Consider the following 17,636-nt stretch of genomic DNA (forward strand, 5'->3'; position numbering starts at 1 on the left):
TTGAGTTGTCAACTAACGTGAATTCAACGTGAAATCAACTAACAGTGTTACCATGTCATTGGGTTTAGGTTAAAAGTTGGGTAAAAATAAGATGAAATTCCTTTATATTGATGACTTTTTGTCCAATTATTATTTATTTTTTAAATGACGTGGCAACAACATTGATTCAACCAATTTTTGGCCTGTGGGTCCATGCACTGTTATTTATAAATTGATAAGAGGTAGGTAAATTAGTCATTGTTTTGAAGAAGGCGATTGTAAATACACATAGCCATTGTTTTAGATGTCTTTTCCTTATGATCCCTGGAGACGAATATAAAACCAGGCATATGGAAGCAAACTGAAAGTCATATATATTTTTTTATTTAACCAGGCAAGTCAGTTAAGAACACATTCTTATTTACAATGATGGCCTACCAGGGAACAGTGGGTTAACTGCCTTGTTCAGTGGCAGAACGATGTATTTTTCCCTTGTCAGCTTGGGGATTCAATCTAGCAACTTTTCAGTTACTGGCCCAACGCTCTAACCACTAGGCTACCCGCCGCCCCAACATGACATGTATTGCGGCCCCCTTTTCCACAGTGAAGTAGGTTATAAATGTGCTGTTAATCAGAGTTTTTATTGTATGACCTCATACATTGTAGGGCTGAAATCAGTTTTATTTTACAATTTGTGTCATGTTAAATATTAGCCACTATTGGGAGCCATCGTCAGTAATACCCACATACATTTAGTCTGAATCAGGCCCATACTGAATACATAGAGCATCTAAGGACAAACCCATGAGCTTGGCAGGTCAGACAAGGAAACATTGTGTCTTCTGGACAACTATGGGACACACAGACACAAACTACTGATTGGGAGTGTGTAAAAGTTAAGTTGTTTTCAGTAGACTGCCAGAGTTGTCTGAGGATTATTATGTTTGACAAAGCTCAGGTCAGTAGGAGTCTTGTTCTCTGCCTTCAGCTAGAAAGTCCTCCTGCTGTGGAACTGCACTGCTGTCTTTGTGTGTACAGTATTTTAACTCCCTACATTACTACAGTAGCCTGGGAATCTACCATAAGAAACAGGACTCCATTTGATCTCAACAAAACTGCAGTGATCTCCACTGTCACGATCGTTGTTGGAAGAAATGGACCAAGGAGCAGCGTGTGTATAGTTCCACATGTTTATTTAAACGACGAAATTCCCAGAAAACAATAAAGAAACAAACCAAATGTGAAGAAATGGAGTGCTCACAGGCACTACACAAAAACAAGATCCCACAAACAACAGGTGGGAAAAGGCTGCCTAAATATGATCCCCAATCAGAGACAACGATAGACAGCTGCCTCTGATTAGGAACCATACCAGGCCAACATATAGAACGAAAAACTAGAATGTCGACCCTAATCACACCCTGACCTAACCAAAATAGAGAAATAAAAAGGCTCTCTAAGGTCAGGGTGTGACATCCATCCTCATTGTCCAAAGATGGCATAGCAGTCAGACGTCCTTTGTCCTCGTCTTGTCGTGTCCCATGTATATATGTATTTACATTTACTTTCTTCGCATATCTTTTATATATTTTCTTTTCCAAAAACTCAACTTCAAAACTCTCTCCTGCAACCCGCCTCACCAATTATTTTTTTTAAAAGTATTATTTACCTCAAATCTGAAATCCACAATAGAAGCTAGCCAGAAGCTAGCCAGAAGCTAACCAGAAGCTAGCCAGTTTACTGGCTAACGTTAGTATTCAGCTAACCACAGTTTGTGGTCATCAGCTCTCCTTTAGCTCGAAAAGCTATCGCCAGTTTTGTACTACGCAACTCAGACCAGAACATACCGGACCTATTTTTCTCTCCATATCCCCGGATTTCAACCGCAAGCTCTGGACATTTACACCTGGATCTCGCAGCGAGCTAGCTGCTATCCGTGTGACTATTGGCTTACGTCGATCCCGGAGCAAACATCAATTATTCCAGAGCTAGCCAGCTGAAGAGTTCCATCAGCCACTTCTGGGCTACAATCACCTATCCGGACCCGTTTTACTGCCGATGCGGAGCCCCCCTGGGCGTTCACGACTGGACTACCGATGTTATATGCCCGAGGGAGTTATCCAACTGGCCCCTCCGTCGCGACGTTACCTGAACGCCCATCTGCTGCCGGCTAATTGTTAGCTGTCTTATCGGCTGCTATCTGAATAGGTCTATCTATTGGACAATTTTTCTTGGGTCACTATAACTATATCTATTTTGCCAATTGGATTGATCCCCTCTACCACACGGAACCCCACTAATCTACCGTCGGAAACGCACGAGGTGGCTAAAATCAGACTTCCATCCTATGCTAGCTTCCATCCTATGATGGCTCAGCTAGCTGTCTGAATCGCCGTTACCCCAACCAACCTCACTACTCACTGGACTCTAATGATCACTCGACTAAGCATGCCTCTCCTTAATGTCAATATGCCTTGTCCATTGCTGTTCTGGTTAGTGTTTATTGTCTTATTTCACTGTAGAGCCTCTAGCCCTGCTCATTATACCTTATCCAACCTTTCAGTTCCACCACCCACACATGCGATGACATCACCTGGTTTCAATGATGTTTCTAGAGACAATATCTCTCTCATCATCACTCAATACCTAGGTTTATCTCCACTGTATTCACATCCTACCATACCTTTCTTTGGTATATAATACCTTGAAGCTATTTTATCGCCCCCAGAAACCTCCTTTTACTCTCTGTTCTAGACGTTCTAGACGACCAATTCTCATAGCTTTTATTATCCTACTCCTCCTCTGTTCCTCTGGTGATGTAGAGGCGAATCCAGGCACTGCAGTGCCTAGCTCCACTCCTATTTCCCAGGCGCTCTCATTTGATTACTTCTGTAACCGTAATAGCCTTGGTTTCATGCATGTTAACATTAGAAGCCTTCTCCCCAAGTTTGTTTTATTCACTGCTTTAGCACACACTGCCAACCCGGATGTTCTAGCCCTGTCTGAACCCTGGCTTAGGAAGACCACCAAAAATTCTGAAATCTCCATTCCTAACTACAACATTTTCAGACAAGATAGACGGCCAAAGGGGGCGGTGTTGCAATCTACTGCAAAGATAGCCTGCAGAGTTCTGTCCTACTATCCAGGTCTGTATCCAAGCAATTTGAACTTCTACTTTTAAAAATCCACCTCTCTAAAAACAAGTCTCTCACTGTTGCCGCCTGCTATAGACCACCCTCTGCCCCCAGCTGTGCTCTGGGCACCATATGTGAACTGATTGCCCCCCATCTATCTTCAGAGCTCGTGCTGCTAGGCGACCTAAACTGGGACATGCTTAACTCCCCAGCCATCCTACAATCTAAGCATGATGCTCTCAATCTCACACAAATTATCAATGAACCTACCAGGTACCACCCCAAAGCCGTAAACACGGGCACCCTCATAGATATCATCCTAACCAACTTGCCCTCTAAATACACCTCTGCTGTTTTCAACCAAGATCTCAGCGATCACTGCCTCATTGCCTGCATCCGTAATGGGTCAGCGGTCAAACAACCTCCACTCATCACTGTCAAACGCTCCCTGAAACACTTCAGCGAGCAGGCCTTTCTAATCGACCTGGCCGAGGTATCCTGGAAGGATATTGATCTCATCCCGTCAGTAGAGGATGCCTGGTTATTTTTTTTGAATGCCTTCCTCACCATCTTAAATAAGCATGCCCCATTCAAGAAATTTAGAACCAGGAACAGATATAGCCCTTGGTTCTCTCCAGACCTGACTGCCCTTAACCAACACAAAAACATCTTATGGCGTTCTACATTAGCATCGAACAGCCCCCGTGATATGCAACTTTTCAGGGAAGCTAGAAACCAATATACACAGGCAGTTAGAAAAGCCAAGGCTAGCTTTTTCAAGCAGAAATTTGCTTCCTGCAACACAAACTCAAAAAAGTTCTGGGACACTGTAAAGTCAATGGAGAATAAGAACAACTCCTCCCAGCTGCCCACTGCACTGAGGACAGGAAACACTGTCACCACCGATAAATCCACTATAATCGAGAATTTCAATAAGCATTTTTCTACGTCTGGCCATGCTTTCCACCTGGCTACCCCTACCTCGGTCAACAGCACTGCACCCCCCATAGCAACTCGCCCAAGCCTTCCCCATTTCTCCTTCTCCCAAATCCAGTCAGCTGATGTTCTGAAAGAGCTGCAAGATCTGGACCCCTACAAATCAACCGGGCTAGACAATCTGGACCCTTTCTTTCTAAAATAATCTGCCGGAATTGTTGCAACCCCTATTACTAGCCTGTTCAACCTCTCTTTCGTGTCGTCTGAGATTCCCAAAGATTGGAAAGCAGCTGCAGTCATCCCCCCCCTTCAAAGGGGGGGACACTCTTGACCCAAACAGCTAGAGACCTATATCTATCCTACCCTGCCTTTCTAAGGTCTTCGAAAGCCAAGTCAACAAACAGATTACCGACCATTTCGAATCCCACCATACCTTCTCCGCTATGCAATCTGGTTTCAGAGCTGGTCATGGGTGCACCTCAGCCACGCTCAAGGTCCTAAACGATATCCTAACCGCCATCGATAAGAAGCAATACTGTGCAGCCGTATTCATTTACCTGGCCAAGGCTTTCGACTCTGTCAATCACCACACCCTCATCGGCAGACTCAATAGCCTTGGTTTCTCAAATGATTGCCTCGCCTGGTTCACCAAGTAATTCTCTGATAGAGTTCAGTGTGTCAAATTGGAGGCCCTGTTGTCCGGGCCTCTGGCAGTCTCTATGGGGGTGCCACAGGGTTCAATTCTTGGACCGACTCTCTTCTCTGTATATATCAATAATGTCGCTCTTGCTGCTGGTGAGTCTCTGATCCACCTCTACGCAGATGACACCATTCTGTATACTTCTGGCCCTTCTTTGGACACTGTGTTAAGTTAACAACCCTCCAGACGAGTTTCCATGCCATACAACTCTCCTTCCGTGGCCTCCAATTGCTCTTAAATACAAGTAAAACTAGATGCATGCTCTTCAACCGATCGCTGCCTTCACCTGCCCGCCCGTCCAACATCACTACTCTGGATGGTTCTGACTTAGAATATGTGGACAACTACAAATACCTAGGTGTCTGATAAGACTGTAAACTCTCCTTCCAGACTCACATCAAACATCTCCAATCCAAAGTTAAATCTAGAATTGGCTTCCTATTTCGCAACAAAGCTTCCATTCACTCATGCTGCCAAACATACCCTTGTAAAACTGACCATCCTACCGATCCTCGACTTCGGCGATGTCATTTACAAAATATCCTCCAATACCCTACTCAATAAATTGGATGCAGTCTATCACAGTGCCATCCGTTTTGTCACCAAAGCCACATATACTACCCACCACTGCGACCTGTACGCTCTCGTTGGCTGGCCCTCGCTTCATACTCGTTGCCAAACCCACTGGCTCCAGGTCATCTATAAGACCCTGCTAGGTAAAGTCCCCCCTTATCTCAGCTCGCTGGTCACCATAGCAGCACCCACCTGTAGCACGTGCTCCAGCAGGTATATCTCTCTGGTCACCCCCAAAACCAATTCTTCCTTTCTCCTTCCAGTTCTCTGCTGCCAATGACTGGAATGAACTACAAAAATCTCTGAAACTGGAAACACTTATTTCCCTCACTAGCTTTAAGCACCAGTTGTCAGAGCAGCTCACATATTACTGCACCTGTACATAGCCCATCTATAATTTAGCCCAAACAACTACCTCTCCGCCTACTGTATTTATTTATTTATTTATTTTGCTCCTTTGCACCCCATTATTTCTATCTTTACTTTGCACATTCTTCCACTGCAAATCTACCATTCCAGTGTTTTACTTGCTATATTGTATTTACTTCGCCACCATGGCCTTTTTTTGCCTTTACCTCCCTTATCTCACCTCATTTGCTCACATTGTATATACTTATTTTTTTTCTAATGTATTATTGACTGTATGTTTGTTTTACTCCATGTGTAACTCTGTGTTGTTGTATGTGTCGAACTGCTATGCTTTATCTTGGCCAGGTTGCAATTGTAAATGAGAACTTGTTCTCAACTTGCCTACCTGGTTAAATAAAGGTGAAATAAAAAAATATTACAATTAAAAATCCACAAAAAAATACCTAGATCTTTACAATATTGCAGCAGTGTTTGTGTGTCATTTTGACATTGGCCTCTGCTATAATGGGGTCAGACAGACCGAGCGCTCAGTGCATCCGAGGTGTACAATTATAGCACTTAATTACGTCATCTTTGTTTATTCATTCCTTTTATTTTTTCTCTCTGACCCTCTAATCTGTTAAGATTATCCCCTGTGTCCTCTGCCCTCTCTCTCTCTCTCTCTCTCTCTCTCTCTCTCTCTCTGTCTCTGTCTCTGTCTCTGTCTCTGTCTCTGTCTCTGTCTCTCTCTGTCTCTGTCTGTCTCTGTCTCTGTCTGTCTCTGTCTGTCTCTGTCTGTCTCTGTCTGTCTCTGTCTGTCTCTGTCTGTCTCTCTCTGTCTCTGTCTGTCTCTCTCTGTGCGGAGATATAATAGCGAACTGTCACTCACAGAGTGACAGACTAGTTTCTTGCTCAACCGTCCAATCGTGCATCTCAGCGCTTAAGGCATCAATACAGACACCCTGGTTCGGATAGAGGCTGTATCATAACCGGCCATCAAGGGGAGTCCCATAGGGCGGCGCACAATTGGCCCAGTGTCGTCTGGGTTTGGCCGGTGTAGGCCGTCATTGTAATTGAGAATTTGTTCTTAACTGACTTGCCTAGTTAAATAAAGGTTAAAACAATTTACACTGAGTATACAAAACATTAAGAACATCTTCCTAATGTTGCACCCCCCTGCCCTCAGAACATACTCAATTTGTCAGGGCATGGACTCTACAAGGTGTCAAAAGTGTTCCACAGTGATGCTGGTCCATGTTGACTCCAATGCTTCCCACAGTTGTGTCAAGTTGGCTGGATGTCCTTTGGGTGGTGGACCATTCTTGATACACACGGGAAACTGTTGAGCTTGAAAAACCCAGCAGCGTTGCCGTTCTTGACACAAACGCCTGGCACCTACTACCATAACCCGTTCAAAGGAACGTAACTATTTTGCCTTGTCCATTCACCCTCTGATTGGCACATACACAATCCATGTGTCAATTGTCTCAAGGCTTAAAAATCCTTCTTTAATTAACCTGTCTCCTCCCCTGATTGAAGTGGATTGAACAAGTGACATCAATAAGGGATCATAGCTTTCACCTGGATTCACCTGGTCAGTCTGTCATGGAAAGAGCAGGTGTTCATAATGTTTTGTACAATCAACGTATATAAGAAAGGTTGTAATTTTTTGGGAGAGGATACACATCTTTGGAAAATATTCAGAAGTCAAACGTGAATGGAACGTTTGGAATGAGTGAAACTACTCTTCCTCTTATGCTGTGATGTTTGACAGTGTTCTGATTTTCAACATTACTGTATACACATTTCCTCCTAAAACTGTGGTTCATGTATTGCATAGGTACATAAGTAGGTGTATTGTTAGTGAGATAATCCAGATGGCCATGGTGCAGGAGATCAGCATCTCTCTCATCCTCCCCCTTTCACCCATCCTCTCTCCCCCTCTCTTCCCCTTAACTCTCTCTTTACCCCTCATCCTCTTTCTCTTTTATCCTCTCTCTCCACTCTCTCTCATCTCATCCCGTCTCTCACCTTCCCCTACCTCTCTCCTTTCTCTCACCCATCCTCTCTCCCCTTAACTCTCTCTTTACCCCTCACCCTCTCTCTCTTTCATCCTCTCTCTCCACTCTCTCTCATCTCCTCTCTCTCCTCCTCTCTCTCCCTCCCCATCCTCCCTCCCCCCACCCACCCTCCCTCGCTCTATCTCATCCTCTCAGTGACCTGAAGCAGGAGCTGGACAAGGAGGGCAGTCGCTGCTCCCTGCTCTCCCGGCAGCATCGCTTCAACGAGCGCTGCTGCATACACTGCTGCTCTCACTTCACCTTCCTGGTCAACTGCATGTGCCAGTGTCTGGACTGCCAGTACAACGTCTGCAAGACCTGGTGCTCCTACAGCAAGAAAGACACAGCCTGGGTCTGTTCAGCGTGCCAGGAGGGCAGGTCAGTGGGGAAGGGTGTGTTTCTGTCTGCAGGGGTGAGTGTGTTTTAACCATACTTGTGAGAACCAGAAGTCCCCAAAAGAGTAGTAAACAAAAATAATGTGACCAAATGGGGACATTTTGTTAGTCCCCACAAGGTCAAATGCTATTTCTAGGGGGTTTAGGTTTGAGGTTAGAATTAGTGTTAGGGTTAGAATTAGGAAGATGACAGAGAAAACATTACATATCAAATCAAATCACATTTTATTTGTCACATGCGCCGAATACAACAGGTGTAAACCTTACAGGGAAATGCTTACTTACAAGCCCTAACCAACAATGCAGTTAAAAAATAAAATAAAAATACAAATAACAAATAAATGTAACAAATAATTAAAGAGCAGCAGCAAAATAACAATAGCGAGGCTATATACAGGGGGTACCGGTACAGAGTCAATGTGCGGGGGCCCCGGTTAGTCGATGTAATTGAGGTAATATATACATGTAGGTAAACTTATTAAAGTGACTATGCATAGATAATAACAGAGAGTAGCAACAGTGTAAAGGGGGCGGGGGGCAATGCAAATAGTCTGGGTAGCCATTTGATTAGATGTTCAGGAGTCTTATGGCTTGTGGGTAGAAGCTGTTTAGAAGCCTCTTGGACCTAGACCTGGCGTTCCGGTACCACTTGCCATGCGGTAGGAGAGAGAACAGTCTATGACTAGGGTGGCTGGAGTCTTTAACTATTTTTAGGGCCTTCCTCTGACACCGCTTGGTATAGAGGTCCTGGATGGCAGGAAGCTTGGCCCCAGTGATGTACTGGGCCGTACATCTGTAGTGCCTTGCGGTCGGATGCCGAGCAGTTGCCATACCAGGCAGTGATGCAACCAGTCAGGATGCTCTCGATGGTGCAGCTGTAGAACCTTTAGAAGATCTGAGGACCCATGCCAAATCTTTTCATTCTCCTGAGGGGAAATAGGCTTTGTCATGCCCTCTTCATGACTGTCTTGGTGTGCTTGGATCATGTTAGTTTGTCAACTAGATTGAAGAATTCATTCTATCGATCTATTACATTATTCTGATGAGCAATGGTTTATTTAGTCTTCTAGGGCAACATATACAAGAGAAAGTTGACAAACAAATAGTCTACCAAAATGTCAGAAATTATAAGCAGAAACTTATCTAAATCAGCCCCCCCAAAAATCTGCTCCCCCTGTCAAAATATTGTTCTGCTGTCTTTGACTGTAGTCTATAGCACATTTTCTATATTTACTGGTTAGTGTTGGGGGCGGGAGTCAGATTTTCACTTTATCACATATAGTCGGGTGGTTGCGGATGGGTTATTAGCAATTGCAGGTAGATGGGTGCGGGTGAACAAACAGCTGACCACTAATGTCTGCAATCAGAAGAGTGAGGTCTCCCACAGTAAGTTGGCAGAGGTTCAACAAAGTGAAATGAGGACGTGTGTGTGTGTGTGTGTGGTGTGTGTGTGTGTGTGTGTGTGTGTGTGTGTGTGTGTGTGTGTGTGTGTGTGTGTGTGTGTGTGTGTGTGTGTGTGTGTGTGTGTGTGTGTGTGTGTGTGTGTGTGTGTGTGTGTGTGTGTGTGTGTGTGTGCCTTGCCTTCAGGGTCATGGACCTCTTGACTCAGAGGATGTGGTAACACACACTCAAGACCGCCATACACGCTACACATTGTTAGTGGAGTGCACATAATAACTTACCTGGCGCAATGTAACCAATAGAAGATTCCCAAAAGTACTAACACCACCCACTGTGGGTAATCGTAATCAAGCGCAACTAGAGTAACTGAAGAAAAAACATTGTATAAGATGGTATGTCAACACTGGTCTGCTATATACACTAAGTATAACTGACATCTCAACAGTCCTCCTTTCTCTGTTCTCTCTGTTTTCTCTCTCTTCTCTCTCTGTTCTCTCTCTCTTTTCTCTCTCTCTTCTCTCTCTGTTCTCTGGAGTGGTTCTACAACAATGTGAAGTGTTGCTTCAGGAAGTTTGGCAGTGCCAAGGTGCTGAAGACAGTATACAGGAAAAACCTGGTGGATCACGGGACGCTGGGAGAACTCACAGGTACTAGACTGGTGTTTGATACTGCTGTTATTACTTTAAACGAGACATTAGCGTTGACCGTAAGAGTGTGGATCGGGAGGATGAGGGTCAAGGATCTGAACAGTCGGTAGTGGAAAGCCATAAGAGGAAGAGAGAGCATGATACTGAAAGCAGTAGAGTGTCTAGTAAAGAAAGCATGAAGAGGGCCAAGGTAGGAAGCAAGACTAACAATGTGTCGGAGTGGAAAGTGGTGATGGTGTTTGATGAGACCACAGGGCCTCATTTACACCCTATCCAATTAACCAATGCCATAGAGAAAGAGATAGCTGAAGTCAAACAAGCCTGGTTCATTGGAAGTAGATTGCTAATACTTTGTGGTAGCCAGGCTCAGCAAGGAAAGATTCTGCTACTGGAAAAGCTTAATGGGAAGAAGATGAAAAGCCATGTCTCTGGTGCTTCTGTTAGGTTGAGGGGAGTCATCACTGGTGTCCCAATATCTATGTCCATAGATGATATTAAAGAAAATGTGAAGGGAGGCAGGGTGGTTGAGACCAAAAGGTTCATCAGTAGGAAAGAGGGTCAAAGCAGTGAAAGCTTATCAGTGCTGCTGAGGATTGAGAAGGTTTTGACTGGAAAAGTACATATACGACCCATTTAGTTTCAGTGTATGAGAATTTGTCCAATACCCATTACGGTGTTTTAAGATTCAAATTTTGATTACAACGTTGTTTTAACGGAAAGCCTAGAATGTTTTTTTTCAGCTCAGATTTACTCACGAGGCAATGGCATACAACACAGCATAGGCATGCATAGCCTATAGGCCTAATGTTTTATTTTAATGTATTCATTTGGGTTCACAGTGCAGACCGAACCGAGGTCCCCCTACCAAACAGCTCTAATGTACACTCTTAGAAAAAAGGGTTCCAAAAGGGTTATTTGGCTGTCACTATAGAATAACCCTTTTTGGTTCCAGGTAGAATCCTTTTTGGTTTAAGGTAGAACTCTTTTGGGTTCCGTGTAGAACCCTCTGTTGAAAGGGTTCTACCTGGAACCAAAAAGGGGTTTTCAAAGGGTTCTCCTATGGGGACAGCTGAATAACCGTTTAAGGTTCTAGACAGCACCTTTTATCTCAGAGTGTATGCGTGTGTAGGTAGGAAGGCTACTTGAATGCATCAGATATGTGCTATTATTAGTGTAGGTGCTTGACAACATTGTGCATGTGTAATAATGCCTTCTACCATATTCATAAAGCCTCCTAACATCCAGAACCTTCAGGGAGAGGACCGTCAGGGCTGTTTTGGCCAGGAGCTATTTGCAGTAGCAGGGGTCATCTCTCTCTCTCTCTCTCTCTCTCTCTCTCTCTCTCTCTCTCTCTCTCTCTCTCTCTCTCTCTCTCTCTCTCTCTCTCTCTCTCTCTCTCTCTCTCTCTCTCTCTCTCTCTCTCTCTCTCTCTCTCTCTCTCTCTCTCTCTCTCTCTCTCTCTCTCTCTCTCTCTCTCTCTCTCTCTCTCTCTCTCTCTCTCTCTCTCTCTCAGAGGAGGATGCTCTACCATGTTTGACGTGCTAGAGCAGAATGTTGTTATTTCTAGGTAGTCATTTCCAAGCCTTTGCTTGTAATTCCACTGTTCATTATAGGTGATCAATAGAATAATCAATCTTAAGTATCACTAATGCATAAACTCCACTGGCTCTTTGAGATTCTAATTCTTCCGAATTTTTTTGTAGAGGCTTTAGTCGTCACTGCTGGTGTAAGCTGTCATAACATGTACCTCTTACACACAGAGCCGTAGCACACAGAGCCGTAGCACACAGAGCCGTAGCACACAGAGCCGTAGAACACAGAGCCGTAGCACACAGAGCCGTAGCACACAGAGCCGTAGCACACAGAGCCGTAGAACACAGAGCCGTAGCACACAGAGCCGTAGCACACAGAGCCGTAGCACACAGAGCCGTAGAACACAGAGCCGTAGAACACAGAGCCGTAGAACACAGAGCCGTAGAACACAGAGCCGTAGAACACAGAGCCGTAGAACACAGAGCCGTAGCACACAGAGCCGTAGCACACAGAGCTGTAGCACACAGAGCCGTAAAACACAGAGCTGTAGAACACAGAGCCGTAGAACACAGAGCCGTAGAACACAGAGCCGTAGAACACAGAGCCGTAGAACACAGAGCTGTAGAACACAGAGCCGTAGAACACAGAGCCGTAGAACACAGAGCCGTAGCACACAGAGCCGTAGCACACAGAGCCGTAGCACACAGAGAGCCATAGGTTAGTGACTCAATATGCTCTGGGATTTCTCCAAATACCACAAGAAGGAGAATGGTAGCATAGTTCTGCATAGCCAATTTGTAGCAGTAAACAACAATGAATGTCAGCTCGAAGTTCAAAGTTAAGTCATCCAAAATGTGCTTTCTCGCAATACAAAGAGGCTTGGTTAGGCCATAGGATTGATTGAAGCATAGCGAGTGTGACTGACTGGGTTGGATCTGTGTGTCACGACAATACTTTGTTAGTCCACTGAGCTAAAGCCTAGGCATTAGGGCCTTATTAAGCACGGTTACTCATCAAGCGAGTGTGTTGAAATTTGTCTAACTACCTCTGCAGAGCACACAGAGAGCCTAGGGAAGCAGGCTGGAGGCTGCTGATTGAGTCATGCCAGGCAGCATTAAGAATGGAGGAAGAGCTGCACTGTAGATAACAGACTGCTGCTGCTGCACGACTGTCTGGATTATAGTCCCTTCAGTCCTCCTCTGTGACCTGCAGGAGAGGTGGAGAGAGAGGAGGAGAGGAGAGAGGTGGAGGAAAGAGTGTGTGTGCATGGTGTGTGGACACAGCCAGTTAGCAATAGAGTCGCTAATTTGGTCTCAAATCTAGTTCATGTCACTCAACCACCTTCCCTTTCAAAAGGACTGCAGATTACCCTACTGTTCCCCAATCTGAACTACTTCCACACTGGACCTGCACAGTACAGGGATAAAGCTGATAAGGCCTGACAGAAGACCCAGTAAGGCAGTTATATAACAATAAATAACCACAGCATTGTGTGCATATCTCGAGGACGTGAATAGAGCTCAAAGAAGACTGAGAATCTATGACTAGGTACAGAAAATACCTCTGCTCAGGCAAACCCCTAATTCGACTGCAATTACTCTGAGCCTACAGTATCATTGTTTAATCAAGCAATGTGGGCTCATGTTATGAGAGTATTTTTTCACTGTCATACTCAAAATTCTTTGAACCATTATTGAGGTTTTTGAAGTGTTTCTGTGTGTTTGAATGCTCTGCATGCGCTCAGTGGGCACAAACCTGGAGAACGAGATATGAAACAGATGATGTCCTACCTGAAGTTGTCCAATACGAAACACCCATTTTATTTTCCTGTTTCAAACTGTTTTGCTACATTGTGGCCTGCTGAACATGACCCATGCCTGTCCTGTGTGTCGTGTCTCTGTGAAGAGGGCAGCATGAATGAGGAGAGCATCGGGAATGAGGGCAGCGTCTGTAGCGACAAAGACTTTTTCAGACATAGTGAATGTAGGCTACTGTCTTTCCCAGACTTCAGTATTTAATGTCTTTTTTTAATGTACCCGACCATCCCAACCCTAATTGGAGTAAACTAAAGGACAACAATACTTCTACCGCTACTCACATCTACGGTACCTGTAGTTAAATAACTATACAGTATATACTCTACATTCCTAATTTCCTCTTACTTCAAGTGCAAGTATTTAATGTCTTTATTGAAGGAGCATACTGTTTTTTTGTTGGTCTGTTATTCAGTCTGTGACAGAATTAAAAAGCCATTTTGGGCTGACCAATGTAGACATTTTCAAATGCATGCGTCTTAAAAGGTTTATCACAAAATATAGATCTGAAATCTTTTGGACATCAGAGCAATGTTGAGGAAATCCTATTTAAGCTAGGACAGGATATTCATATGATAACTAAGATATATAAAACCTCTATCCAACTGACAATCTCTTCGAAAAAAAATATGAACTATGAACTAATATGAACCAAGACTTAAAAAGAACAGATATTGGCACAAGATGGAGGGAATGTTGGAACATACACTGAGTGTACAAAACATTAAGAACACCTGCTCTTTCCATGACAGACTGACCAGGTGAATCCAGTTGAAAGCTATGATCCCTTATTAATGTCACTTGTTAAATCCACTTCAATCAGTGTAGATAAAGGGGAGGAGACCGGCTAAAGAAGGACTTTTAAGCCTTGAGACAATTGAGACATGGATTGTGTATGTGTGCCATTCAGAGAAAGAATGGGCAAGTCAAAAGACGTAAGTGCTTTTGAACATGAGGCCATCTACAAGGCAGAGGGATACACCGACAATCAGGTAACATATTCTGCGGCAGTCAGTCGGTCAGTCTGTCACTCATATAACTCAGAGGTGATAGGGAGAAAGTAAGACTGCTGAAGATTGATTCCACTTTGCAGTACAAGATTTGTATCCCTTCTAGTTCGCTGAAATGCACATTAAATGTGCAGATCATTCATATATAATTCCATTTAGTTTGTACTAGCCTAATTAAACAAACCCACTTCTATGTTATTGTCCATTTAGATATTTTAGCATACAGTGGTACTGCAACCTCTTGTAACAGACTAGCCGAGCAGTGACACAGTCATCTTCTGCACCTAATCACTCCTTTAATCTGTAAAATCTTGCATATCCGAAACCACTTTTAAAAACGGTTTACAGGATCTTATTATTTTATATTTATCGACTGTCTATCTGACTTCGCTGTTGTTCTCTCCAGGATATGCAGAGCGAAGCAAGGTATTTGCGGGACCACGGGGAGGAGCTGATTGAGGAGCTGGCCTCAACCATCGTACAGAAAGTAAGTACCATTTCATTTCATTTCAATTCAATTAAACTCAACTCAACTCAATTCCATCCTAGATCATCCGGCGGAGGAAGAACCTGGTTGAGATGAAGCCAGACTGTGACCTGGACTGGCCCCCAGGCAACCAGAGTGGTGAAAAGCCTTTGGCTTCATGCTGTCCCAGCTCCCAGCCCCAGATCACCACATCAGTCCACGCCAAGGTATGGAGCGTAAGGTGGTTCAGGGAACTACACTGATGTGATCAGTAGCCTTGCCCAGGCTTCAGTTCAGAGGGCTAACACAGTATTGTGGTGTGCAGATGACCCAGGTGGCCGAACCTCGATAGCCAGGCTTCTTCATGTACGTTCAGAAAGCAGAGTGATAAACGAGACATGGTGACTCGAGACTATGGTTTGCCCAACATGAAGACTTGTGTTGGCTGATGACCAGGCTTTAGCTTAGCAGGCTAACACTGTTAAAAACACAGTCTGTCACATAAGATCAGAACATAATACAGTATATGGAGTGTGACTTGGTTGGTTATCTTTACCTCTCTTTACCCATATTTAAGTGTGTGTATTTACCTCGGCGGTCTCGCTCTGCCTCCCTTCTGGATGATAACGTTGTGATGCAGTGCTCTGGGGTTTCCCAGGACTCTCAGCAGGGGCTGAAGGAGGAGGGAGGAGCGGCAGGGTTACCCAGCTGGAAGAATATTGACCGCCTGGACAACTCCAGTAAGAGCCTGCTGGCCAGTGCAATTTACTATTCACACACATCTTTACAAAATGTCTTCAGTACACACACCTTATGTAGTAAGTTTCAGAGTTACCTGATGGTGATGTACTCTAGCTAGAGATTGGTGGCTAAAGGCTTCTTCCTTTGTGGTTGTGTGTCCGCCTGTCTATCTGCTGTGTGTGTGTGTGTGTGTATCTGTGCATGGGTGTGTGTGTGTGTTTACATGTCTGTCTGTGGTGAATGTCACACAATCCACACAATTCTGTGTGTGTGGTATCTGTCCCTGGTGTGTGTGAGGTGTGTCCTCAGTGCTGAAGAGCCCTGACGGGAACTGGATCGCCTTGCAGAGCACCCAGCTCTATCGGCCCAGCCTGCTGACCAAGAGGAAGTCGCTGGTATTCAGTGTCCTGGAGTGGGAATTCGGTGTGATATCCGCCTGCGACGAAATGGGCTCTTACAACGCCGAGGGGGCCTGGGACGCTGCCCTGCTAGAGATACGCAGGAAGATGACCTCCAACGCCAACAACAACCAGGGGTCAGAGGTTCCAGATGCCCAGGCCTCTGCTGGCCAGCAACCCAGCATCCCATCACCCTCGCTGGGCCACCACGCCAGCACAAGCACCCTCAACTTCGAGTCTGAGGTAGGAGAAGGTCAGGTTGGGGGTCAAGGGTCGAAGCTCCAGAAGCTTCATCTCGCCTCCCTGAAGAGAGAAAGAGATCGGGAGGAAGAGAGGTTATGGCATATGGAGGTGGAGATGGAGGGAGGAAGAGTGGAAGAGAGTAAAGAGGAGAAGAAGACAAAGGAAGGGAGGGATTTGGAGGAGGAGAGTCAACACTTATCAATTTGGCTAGTCAGGTCAGAGGCACAGAGTTCTCATCCACTGAAGATGAGTTGGACAGAGTGGGTAGGGGGAGGAGGAATGGGAGGAAGAGAGGATGGATGAGAGAGCTGAAGAGAGGGAGGGAGAAGGAGGAGAGGAGCTGACCATCAAGATGCATATGCTGGCTAGCCAATTCACACAGTTGTCATCAACAGAGGACGAGCTTGACCAAGTGGGTCTCAGCGATGGAGAGATGGAAGAGAAGAGAGAAAGAGAGAGGGATGTAGAGAAGGAAGAGCTGACATTTTCATCCACAGAGGATGATCTGGATAGAGTGGGTTTTAATGGTGGAGAGAGGAGGAGGAGAGAAGGAGGAGGAGAGGGAGGAGAGAGAAGGAGGAGGAGAGAGGGAGGAGAGATGGAGGAAGAGAGGGAGGAGAGAAAAGGAGGAGGAGAGCGGGAGGAGAGGGAGGAGAGGGAGGAGAAGGAGGAGGAGAGAAGGAGGAAGAGAGAAGGAGGAGGAGAGAGGGAGGAGAGATGGAGGAAGAGAGGGAGGAGAGAGAAGGAGGGGGAGAGAGGGAGGAGAGAGAAGGAGGGGTAGAGGGAGGAGAGAGGAGGAGGAGAGAGGGAGGAGAGATGGAGGAAGAGAAAGAGGAGAGAGAAGGAGGAGGAGAGAGGTAGGAGACAGTCGCGGAGGCTCTGTGGGAGATGAAGGGAGATAAATAGGAACTGATCTCCAAGTTGAGAGACCTGGCCAGTCTCGTTAGCGCCTCCCAATTCTCGTCTAACAGGAGGAGGAGAGAGCAGAGAGGAGTGTAGGAGACATAATTAAGTTATCATATATAGTGACAGAGGTGGTCGGAGAGAGATGTAGAGAAAGGGGGAGAAAGTTGCATGGAGAAAGATGGGGAGAGGTGGAGGGAGAGAGGAGGAGGGGGAGAGGGAGGAGAGAGGAGGAGGAGAAAGATGGGGAGAGATGGAGGGAGAGAGGAGGAGGGGACAAGTGGAGATGGAGAAGCCCTGGCACCTGGGAGGGATGATGGTGGTGGAGGGGAGGATGATGAAGCCCTGGCACCTG

General features: G+C 45.4%; 2 protein-coding genes across 11 annotated transcripts in view; one reads left to right on the forward strand and one right to left on the reverse strand.

Annotated features, from left to right (window-relative positions):
• LOC129823903 (rab effector MyRIP-like) overlaps window positions 1-17,636 on the forward strand; it is a 39,394-nt gene that overhangs the window by 12,633 nt on the left and 9,125 nt on the right. For 2 of the 10 annotated variants that reach the window (XM_055882996.1, XM_055882987.1), the window contains exons 2-7: window positions 7,887-8,108; window positions 10,062-10,173; window positions 14,937-15,017; window positions 15,080-15,223; window positions 15,637-15,736; window positions 16,035-16,378. In XM_055882996.1, coding sequence (XP_055738971.1) covers window positions 14,940-15,017; window positions 15,080-15,223; window positions 15,637-15,736; window positions 16,035-16,378 — 666 coding nt within the window. In that variant the 5' untranslated portion in view covers window positions 7,887-8,108; window positions 10,062-10,173; window positions 14,937-14,939. Of the gene's footprint in view, window positions 1-7,886; window positions 8,109-9,971; window positions 10,174-12,204; window positions 15,018-15,079; window positions 15,224-15,636; window positions 15,737-16,034; window positions 16,379-17,636 lie in introns of those variants that run through there. The other 8 variants (XM_055882992.1, XM_055882995.1, XM_055882988.1 and 5 more) reach the window with 8 other exon arrangements.
• Window positions 11,908-13,682, reverse strand: LOC129824593 (trophinin-like). Its single transcript, XM_055884282.1, has 2 exons — window positions 13,556-13,682; window positions 11,908-12,431 (listed from the first exon to the last, which is right to left on the reverse strand). The coding sequence occupies exons 1-2, from the start codon at window positions 13,680-13,682 to the stop codon at window positions 11,908-11,910; spliced, it is 651 nt and encodes a 216-aa protein (XP_055740257.1).

The sequence above is a fragment of the Salvelinus fontinalis genome, chromosome 26 (assembly GCF_029448725.1).
Source record: "Salvelinus fontinalis isolate EN_2023a chromosome 26, ASM2944872v1, whole genome shotgun sequence".
In the NCBI taxonomy this organism is placed as follows: domain Eukaryota; kingdom Metazoa; phylum Chordata; class Actinopteri; order Salmoniformes; family Salmonidae; genus Salvelinus; species Salvelinus fontinalis.

Coding starts and splice junctions, on each gene's coding strand:
- LOC129824593 (XM_055884282.1), bottom strand. CDS start 13,682: ATGTCTGAAAAAGTCTTTGTCGCTACAGACGCTGCCCTCATTCCCGAT. Junction 12,432..13,555: donor CATGTTCAGCAGGCCACAAT/GTAGCAAAACAG, acceptor GAGCATATTGAG/TCACTAACCTATGGCTCTCT.